Below are 9,633 nucleotides of genomic sequence, written 5' to 3'. Positions count from 1 at the left end.
TACATGTCTAGTGGTAGACATGCAACTCCACAACAATCCGACTTGAAAACTTGCAGTTGCCTCAGTTAAGAACTTGCAGTTGTAAACTCTCTTTGTAAACATGTTCTTACGACCCAAATTTGAAACTAGTTCGGTATGTAACAAAACTAAATCTCATCTAAGTAAGAATTATATATCCTTAGACGGCACAAAAAAGTCCCCGAGTCCAAAGTGTTCCGCGTGAGTTGATCGAGCCAATTGAGCTATAGGTAAATGATTGTGATGTGTCTGCAATGATTAATTTGTAGGAGCCAAGCCTCCTCCCCCCAAAAGCCTAGGGTTTCTCTGCCTCCCACCCGCGTCCGTGTCGTTCCGCCTCGTCTTCGGTGGCCTTAGGGCCATGGCAACACGGTGGATCCGGCCCTTACCGGCGGGAGGGATCCGTTTTTAGATGGTCCTTCAAGTTTTGTGAGGGTTTGTGTCCTGCTCAGGATGACGAGACGGCGACGACCCCCTCCAGTGCTTGTAGTCGTCGCTAGATGGTCTACGGACCTGCATGTATTTTTTACTTCTGATGTTCTTTGTACTACCTTGACAGTTGATAAATATACCGAAAGTTTTTCTTGAAAAAATAAAGAAAAATAAACAAAAGTAAAATAAATCGCCGTTTTCAAAAAGGAAATGAGAGAGGATGGGAGGAAGCAACAACTAAAACAGCTCGTCCTGCAGACAAAAAAAGACATACACTTTTTTTTTGCAAGGAAAAAATATTCCAGTCCAACATGGCAACATCCAAGCGACAAACAAATTGTAGATAAACAGGCAGCCTGAGTCGCTGGACAAGCCTATGACAACAAACAATCAGATTAAAAAAAAAACCGAAGGCATTGTAACCGGATGGTCACATCACATGTAAATGAGACATAACTAAAACTTAGCTAACTGAGTAGCAAAACTCTTTTTTTCACTGTCAAGCTCGATGGAGCTCAAAAAATATGTTGCTTGTAATCAATGTTTACGTTGTTCTTTTCAAAGGACGACATCCTGCCTGCGTCGGCACTGACGCACGCACGCACACATCACGCCACTGACCGGTGTGTGCGCGCTGGCTGGCTTCTGTTTGAAGAATGGTTATTGTATTCACCTAAAAAAATAAAATGATTATTGTATCCTTGAGATCATGTAATAACAACCTACTACGATCTGTTTGTAAGAGCCTCTACAGCCGGGCGCCTCAAACCCTCCTCAAACGTCCGAACGGATCACCCGGTCACTGACCGGTCATATTTTTTTATCGAGACGAACACCTTAAACGGCCTCAAACACCCTGACTGACCGACACCCCTCATATCCAGCTTAAATATGAGGCGGATATGAGGGCGCCCGGGCATGCCCGCCACATCGGACCGACGAAGGGGTCCCAGTCAAAAACACCCTGAAACCAGGCGGTCTGAAACTCGTCTCCTCCGTCGGACCGGTAGCGCCACGTGGCGCAGCTCCGACGGGCCGCATAGTGCCTAGCCCAGCTATTTAAGTCGACCGGCGGCACCTAAAACCCTATCATCCATCCACATTTTCCTCCTTCTGTCCGTCACCGCCGCCACTTTCCACTCCACCCGTCCGCCTAGTAGCCATGCCCCCACGCCGCTGGGTGAGGAGCCAGCCATTTCTGACGCCGAAGCGCCGGGTCGAGCTCCTTGAGCAAATCCGGGCTAGGCGCGAAGTCCGGATCGCCACGGGGCTACCTCCAGATGCAGTGGATCCCGAGGAGGAGTTGGAGGAGGAGAAGGAGGAGGAGGTGGGGGAGGAGGAGGAGGAGGAGGAGGAGGAGGATGTGGGGGACACTGGCGATGGGGATCTGCAGGCGGAGCAGCATGCCATACTCGATTCCCTTCTGTCGGAGTTAGCTGCGTAGGCCAGACGCCATCGTCGGCAGGAGATGGAGGCGCAACAGGCCACAGAGGAGGCGGAGATGCTCGCCTACATAGATGAAGTCGAGTAGGAGGAGGATGAGCCGGAGCCCTCCTACCCGCCCATCCAGTCGGCGCCCGACACCGTTGTCGTGAACTTCTCCGATAACAAGAGTGACTAGGGTAGTAGTAGGTAAGATTTCTTTTGTATGCTTTGTTTGGATCTAAGAAATAAAATATGAGAGAGGTGAATGCAAAGTGACTCGTTTGAGATTGACCTGTCACTGCCTGTGGATGCGCAAGTGATATCTTCGCCTCCATAGTTAGGAGTTCTACCTCAAGAGGTTGTCTACCATACTTATCTAGTTGGCATATTATATTCGGTATACTTTTTTTGTGCCATTACCCAGCTTAGGTGAATGGTGTACTAGTAGTAACCTGCGTTTGTTACTACTAGAATAGCACATCATTTCGCAAAAATATAGTCGCACAAAAAGTATCACAGTGGTGTGGCTTAAACATATCCCACTTTGTAATGATGATCTAGTGCTTCGTGATTATAACTCTATAAATCTTGAATAAAACTCCATTTTCTCCGGGGAAAACCCCGCAATTGATGATCTCGGTTTTTGGTAGAACATCCGACTTGTATAGTCTAAACATTTTCAAGATCATTAAGACTAAACCTGGGAATTCGTTGCACCGGACTTTGTCGAGCCCTACTCCAAAATCTCAAACCCGAGCCCGCCCCAGCCCGAAACACATGAACAGTGAGCTAATTCCTCGTATTTTATAGTTCTGTTGCAATGCATGAGTATTGTGCTAGCATTATAAAATGGTTATCATGTATAAAAGAATGCATTGAGTATTTACAAAAAATTTAATGTGTATTTTCATAGTGTTGATTGTATACTAAAAATGTTGACCATGTATTAATAAATGTTAATCATGTATTTTAAAAAGTTCATTGTGTTTTAAAAAAATATTATGATGTGTGAAAAAAATTAATACTGTATTTCAGACATGTTAACCGTCTACTAAAAATGTTGAAAGCATATTTTTAAAAGTTTACCATGTATTTTACAAAAAAGTTCATCTAGTATTTTAAAATGTGAGTCCTGTAGTAAAAAAAATGCTCATCATGTATATAAAACCATGTATTAAAAATCGTTCAGCATATATTTAAACTCTGTTCATTGTGCAATATGAAAACATTTATCATGTACTAACAGAAGTTCGCTACATATTAAAAAACTACTCATCATGCAATAAGGTTCATCATGTATTAAAATTATATTTACCCTATATTAGAAAATGTTCATCTTGTACTTGAATAATGTCCATGTAGTAATGAATTTTTTGCATCATGTATTAAAAAACTATTCATCATGTTTATCAAAAAGGTTCATTGTGTACTAAAATATATTGATTGCAGATTAAAATATTGTTCTTCAACACACAATAAAAAATTTCATAGTATAATTATTTTCTATCATGTATTAAAAATTGTTCAGTGCATATTTGAAAAGTTTCATTTAACTAAAAAGGGTTTACGTATTTATAAAAAATTTCATGTAAATTGTTCACATGTTTTTCGTAAATGTTTGTGTATATTTTTCAAAGATAGTACATTTCTTAATAATTTCCGTGTTTAATCAAATAGAAAAGGCAAAAAATAAACTGAAAAGACAAATAAACACAATAATACCCGCAAAACACACACAATAATAATCAGAAGTTACGAGCAGTTCCCTTGTATGGCGGCCCTGCCTTTTCCACGACCGGCAACACGATTCAACTTGAAGCACGGCCCAAGTCCCACGGTTCAAACAATAACCTTATCCATCCTCTTACTCGGTCCCTCCCAGACCCAGCCGCCAACCTCTACCGCTCTCTCTTCTCCTCTTGAACTCCCTATCTTCTCCACGAGACAAGCACCCACACCACTGCACGCAGCCGCTTGCTAGCCCATCCCCGGCAGCTCACCGCCTGCCGCTGTAGACGACGGTGCTCCAGCATCCCCTTCCCAACCGCTGATAATCCATTTCCCTATCCACATTGAGGCGTCGACCCACCATGCCCGGCGTGGCGCCGCCTCAAACACCTCACCGGCTGCTTGCCGCTCGCGCCTAGCCCGCCCTACGCATTACGGTGGCAGCGGTATCCCGGACTCCCCGTCGACTACCGCATCGCAGGCACCTCACCAGCCCGGCGCAATGTGGCGCGTTGAGCTCCCCGTCGTCGACATCGTCTGTGTTAGTATAATCTTAATTGCGATAAGTATATTTCTCGTCCTCAAACTCTTTCGAAAATTTAGAAATCATCCGTCAACTCAAAATCGGATAGTTTTCGTCCCTCAGTTATCAAAACCGGATAGTTTTCATCCCTCACGCCGCTTCGGGCGGTTTTCGTCCACATAAACAATAAACCGACAAACAGTAAATTAAAAAATGTCAAAAACATCTGGAAATTTGTGGGATCAAAGTTCCTCGGGTGCACAAGGTGCGTGCTTTTTTTCTTTCTATTTAGACATTCCAGGAGCTTGTGACAACGGAAGAGCCATAAATATGTACGCTGGTGAACAGTAAATTCGAAAAAAATAGAAAAAAATTCCAAAAAAAGAAGAAAAATGTTGACATACAAGATGCTCGGGTGCTCAATGTGTCTGCAAAATTTCATGGTGTTTAGACATTGTGGGAGCTCGTGGCAAAAAAAAAAATTGGCTGGGAAAGAAACTTTGAAAAGGTGCACTATTTTTTTTGGCCAGAGCTCCTCCTATGTCATTTGAGCACGAAAATATGCACGCATCTTGCACACCCATGCATCTTTGATGCCAAAAAAATTCATATTTTTTGCTATTTTTTAATTTACTGTTCACCAACGTACATATTTACAATTTTTTCTTTCTCGTGAGCACCTGGAATGTCCAAACAATATGAAAAAAATTATGCACCTTGTGCATCCGAGAAACTTTGATTCCATAATTTTTCATGACGGACGAAAATCGCCCGAAGCCTTCCTCATTTAATGTTTTAACACCAAAAGACCTTCATGCAATGGTTGATGCTCACTTTGCATAGGATCACACGCTTAACATCGTTTCCTTCTGGGGTCACCATCATTAATTGCTCTACCATATCATTTTTTTGCCTATGTGGCACTCTTAGCACTGATACACCTCGAAGCATTCGGAAGGGCCTAGTACTACATGTATGGATGCAAGTGACGATGAGTTTCCTAGCAAGTTAGTCTACGTTGGGGTATTAGTAGGACCGGTCCGTACGTGTTGGAGTCAGTGTTTTTTTTTCAAGAGAGGTGTTTGAGTCAGTGTTGTGTCAGGAAGTTCACTTGGAGTCGGCTTGCTAGCCCGAGGTGTTTGATGCTCCGGAAAATTGAGAAACAAAGAAAAGAAAAGAAAAAAACACGATACAAGGCCTTGACTAAAAAAGGGTATCTAGGTTTTAGTCGATTAAGAGGCAACTAAGTCTCAATCAAGTGATATAACACACAGAAAAAAAAAGCTAAAGAAAATTATGGCATGGATCTCTATATAAAATCTCACGAATATAATATTGACTGAGACATAAAAAGTCTCAATCGACCAAGACCTAGCGAGACCGGAAAAAGATCACCGTGTGTGCTCATGATATTTTGACGTGAGCGATCCTTGGGTTGAACTCAACACTCTGTGTATGTTGTCAGGTAATGGGGTGCGGGTAGCGGGCCGGGATTGTGTCACGGACTCACTGTGACGGGTATGAAAGAGCAATACCGCCGGCCAGGTTTCTCCCCATTGCCACGTTGCCATCTTGATGCATCAGCTCATATTATCCTCACATTATCTGATAACTCGTGGAGTACTTCTTTAATCGGGTATTGTGAGCGTGCTTGATGATTAGTTGAGTACATATACAAGGTAAACCCACCGAGATTGGCACGGCAAAATCAATACTAGCTGCTACTTTGGCTGTCATTCCCAGGTGCCCGGAACAAAAGCAATACTCACCGTCCGGCATGGCGGCAGCGCAAGGCCAAGGCGAGGAGCGGCCGCTGTACAAGGACGCGTCGGCGCCGGTGGAGGCGCGCGTGCGCGACCTGCTGGGCCGCATGACGCTGCGGGAGAAGGCGGGGCAGATGGCCCAGGTCGAGCTCTCCGTGGCGTCCCCCCGCGCCCTCGCGGAGCTCGGCGTCGGCAGCCTCCTCAACGGCGGCGGCAGGCCGCCCTTCGATGGCGCCTCCCCGTCCGACTGGGCCGGCGTGGTCGACGGCATGCAGCGCCTCGCGCTCTCGTCCCGCCTCGCCGTCCCCATCATCTACGGCATCGACGCCGTCCACGGCAACAACAACGTCGTCGGCGCCACCATCTTCCCCCACAACGTCGGCCTCGGAGCCTCCAGGGATGCCGAGCTTGTGCGGAAGATCGGCGAGGCGACGGCACTCGAGGTTCGCGCCACCGGCATGCACTGGACCTTCGCCCCCTGCGTCGCCGTGAGTCAAGCTCACAAACCTTCCGGTTCCGGCCGTCCCTTGAGCTGCAAGAAAATAGTACGTAGACTGATGTGTGGTGGTGGGTGATGTGATGTATGCATAGGTTTGTAGGGATTCGAGGTGGGGGAGATGCTACGAGAGCTACAGCGAGGACCCGGAGATGGTGCGCTCCTTCACCACCATCGTCGCCGGCCTGCAGGGCCAGCCACCGGCAGACCACCCCCATGGCTACCCGTTCCTCCATTCCGTTAGGTACGGTTTGAATCAGAAAATATTCGAAAATTGTCCTGCAAGTGTTCCCATCACAATTCACTGGATTTTATTGCGTAAATCATTTTTAATTATCTAACTTCATTTTCGTTTGAATCTAGCCTGAAAGTTTTAGCTGAAGCACGTTGAAATTTCAAACCCCGGAGAGGATTGAGTAAGCCTAGGCATGGGCAGCCCAACCCGACGGCCCAAACCCGAAGCCCAGAGCTTAAGCCGGCTTGGGCTCCAGTTTTCTGCGTGAAGCCCAGTACCAAAATCCAAAAAAGCCTGTACCTAATAAAATCTAATATACATATTTCAATAAAAATAGGTATAATAATTTTTTTAATTATAAAGATAATTAAAATAAAAAAATATGTTATCATTTATATTTTTTGGGCTGTGCTAGTCTGGGCTCGCGGTTGACATTTTCGGTCAAGCTTATAAAAGTTGCTCAATACATTTATTTTTGCATAACCACTAGAGCTACTTCTAAAAAAACATTTATTTTTGCATATGCCGACAAACCTATTAGTAGAAACAGGCCCCCTCCTTTGTGATATGCAGGGAGAATGTGCTTGCATGTGCCAAGCATTATGTAGGGGATGGTGGCACTCACAAGGGGATCAATGAAGGGAACACCATTTGCTCTCTGGACGATTTGGAAAGGATCCACATGAAACCTTACCCTGATTGTATAAGTCAAGGGGTGGCAACGGTCATGGCATCCTTCTCTCAATGGAATGGGGAGCCGTTACATGCCAGCCACCATTTGCTCACCGATGTTTTAAAGGGCAAGTTAGGCTTCCAGGTAACTGGGACTATGGTGTTTGATTAGTCGATAGATTGATGCTAGCTTTGGTTGTGAACAGTGAGCATGACAACATGTGCAAGCTCTTGTTTCACAGGGTTTTGTGGTGTCGGACTGGGAAGGTATTGACCATCTTTGCGAGCCTCGAGGGTCGGATTATCGACATTGCATTGCCCAAGCAGTAAATGCTGGAATGGATATGGTATTCTTCAATAAATGGCTATTACAACATATATTATGCAAAAACCTCTTGTTTTGCATTTGTTGAGCAATCTACAGGTTATGATACCTTTCAGATTTGAGAAATTCTTGGAAGATCTTGTGTTCTTGGTGGAGACGGGGGAGATACCTTTATCACGAATTGATGACGCCGTTGAGCGGATTCTAAGAGTTAAGTTCGTATCTAGAGTTTTTGAGCATCCGTTTTCAGATCCAGCTCTACTCAACGTAATTGGTTGCAAGGTAAAAGTGCATTTTCCCCCATCTATGATTATGTTGTTGTTGTTGTCAATTCTTCTCACACTAGACATCACTCATCATATACAATGTGCGGACGAGGTTATAATTCTCTTTGGATTAACTATGTGACACAATATATCACTCACCGTATACGACATGCATGCGTCAGGAGCATCGTCTGCTAGCACGTGAGGCTGTTCGAAAGTCTTTGGTACTTTTGAAAAATGGCAAGAATCGGAAGGAACCTTTCCTCCCCTTAGCCAAGAATGCAACAAGAATACTCGTCGCAGGGACACATGCTGACAATGTTGGATACCAGTGCGGTGGGTGGACAATATCTTGGCATGGTGATAGTGGAAAGATTACTCCGGGTAAGCAAATAATTTTAACTCCAGGGGAATATATTAAACACGACCTTTCATTTGAGGGGACACTTACAGTTACTTGTTTCCTGCTATAAAAATCATTTTCTTTGGAAATTCTAGGTTGGATGATTAGTAGTTAAGGATAAATTATGACCCATTTTCAAGTGCCATGTTGCATACACAAATGTGAAATTGTTATTTAGAAATTGAAGTGTAAGTTCTTTGCGTTGGAACATATTGTGTAGTGGTTGTTTCGGAATTGTTTCATTTTATTTATTAAAAATGTGTTCTAGTTTAATCCGTACTGTGATGTAGAAGCTAATCAAGCTATCAAAACCAACAGGTACAAGCATATTAGAGGCCATACAACAATCTGTGGAAGTGGAAACTGAAGTTGTGTATGATGAATGCCCAATAGATGCTACCATTGAAGCAGGCAATTTTTCTTATGCAGTTGTCGTAATTGGTGAGGTACCCTATGCAGAAAGCTTGGGGGATAGAACCGACCTCAGTATTCCATTCAATGGTTCCGATCTTATTACTCGTGTTGCCAATAAAGTCCCTACCCTAGTGATTGTTATATCTGGAAGGCCCTTGGTTATTGAGCCGCAAGTACTTGAGAAGGTAGATGCTCTAGTTGCCGCTTGGCTGCCCGGAAGTGAGGGCATGGGAGTTGCTGATTGCCTCTTTGGAGACCATGATTTTGTGGGCACGTTGCCTGTAACTTGGTTTAGATATGACGACCAGCTGCCTATAAATATTGGAGGTGCTAATTATGATCCATTATTTCCTTTTGGATATGGACTCAAATGTTCAAAAGCCATGGAGATTTAGCATGATGTCATGAAATATTTGCCGATCATACATTTGAATTACCAGAATATTGTTACATATGTGTGTTGTACAGTTAAATATTGGGTTATGTACAAGAGAAATAAAGTTATGTTGCCGAGTACATGGTATAAGGTGTTCAAGACATAATTTGTCTGACTACTTCTACTGCAAGTATATCATTTCGAATACTTGAATTTTATACAACTTTAGTTTTCCCTTCTGTTTACACGACATGTTGAATATGATTTGCCAGTTCTAAGTTTTGTGTAGAGAAGCCATGAACGGAATATATTAGTACTGTCATCATGTGAAAGTCTAGCGTGTTTAGTTGAAGGCTCGACCAACGATGAAGTGAAAAAATATTAGAAATGTGTCATTCTTGAATGATGTAGCCGAACCATTTTCTTGGAATCACATTTTCTTTGGATGATGGTAAAAGATGTAAGCACAACAAAATGGACCCATATATAACCCCAAATAGCAGAAATTTGTTTCAGTGGGGGCTGTCCCACTGAATATTCAATTCTGCAGAGCTTTA

The 9,633-nt window shown here is 43.8% G+C and overlaps 1 protein-coding gene across 3 annotated transcripts; it reads left to right on the top strand.

Moving 5' to 3' along the window:
- The first annotated feature begins 3,767 nt into the window (after nt 1-3,767).
- LOC123190539 (beta-glucosidase BoGH3B) lies at nt 3,768-9,321 on the top strand. 3 transcript variants are annotated; one of them, XM_044603198.1, is made up of 9 exons: nt 3,768-4,144; nt 5,592-5,762; nt 5,870-6,377; nt 6,481-6,629; nt 7,194-7,437; nt 7,535-7,639; nt 7,717-7,899; nt 8,066-8,267; nt 8,605-9,321. In XM_044603198.1, the coding sequence occupies exons 2-9, from the start codon at nt 5,647-5,649 to the stop codon at nt 9,093-9,095; spliced, it is 1,998 nt and encodes a 665-aa protein (XP_044459133.1). In that variant the 5' UTR covers nt 3,768-4,144; nt 5,592-5,646; the 3' UTR covers nt 9,096-9,321. The 3 variants fall into 3 exon arrangements, with proteins under 3 accessions (XP_044459133.1, XP_044459134.1, XP_044459135.1); XM_044603199.1 differs by lacking the exon at nt 5,592-5,762; XM_044603200.1 differs by lacking the exons at nt 3,768-4,144; nt 5,592-5,762 and having other exon boundaries at nt 6,018-6,377; nt 6,489-6,629.
- The last annotated feature ends 312 nt before the right edge of the window (nt 9,322-9,633 follow it).

This window comes from Triticum aestivum, chromosome 2A (genome assembly GCF_018294505.1).
Source record: "Triticum aestivum cultivar Chinese Spring chromosome 2A, IWGSC CS RefSeq v2.1, whole genome shotgun sequence".
Taxonomy (NCBI): Eukaryota; Viridiplantae; Streptophyta; class Magnoliopsida; order Poales; family Poaceae; genus Triticum; species Triticum aestivum.
The sequence above is the reverse complement of the archived record's forward strand: the minus strand, read 5'-3'. Positions and strand labels throughout refer to the sequence as shown.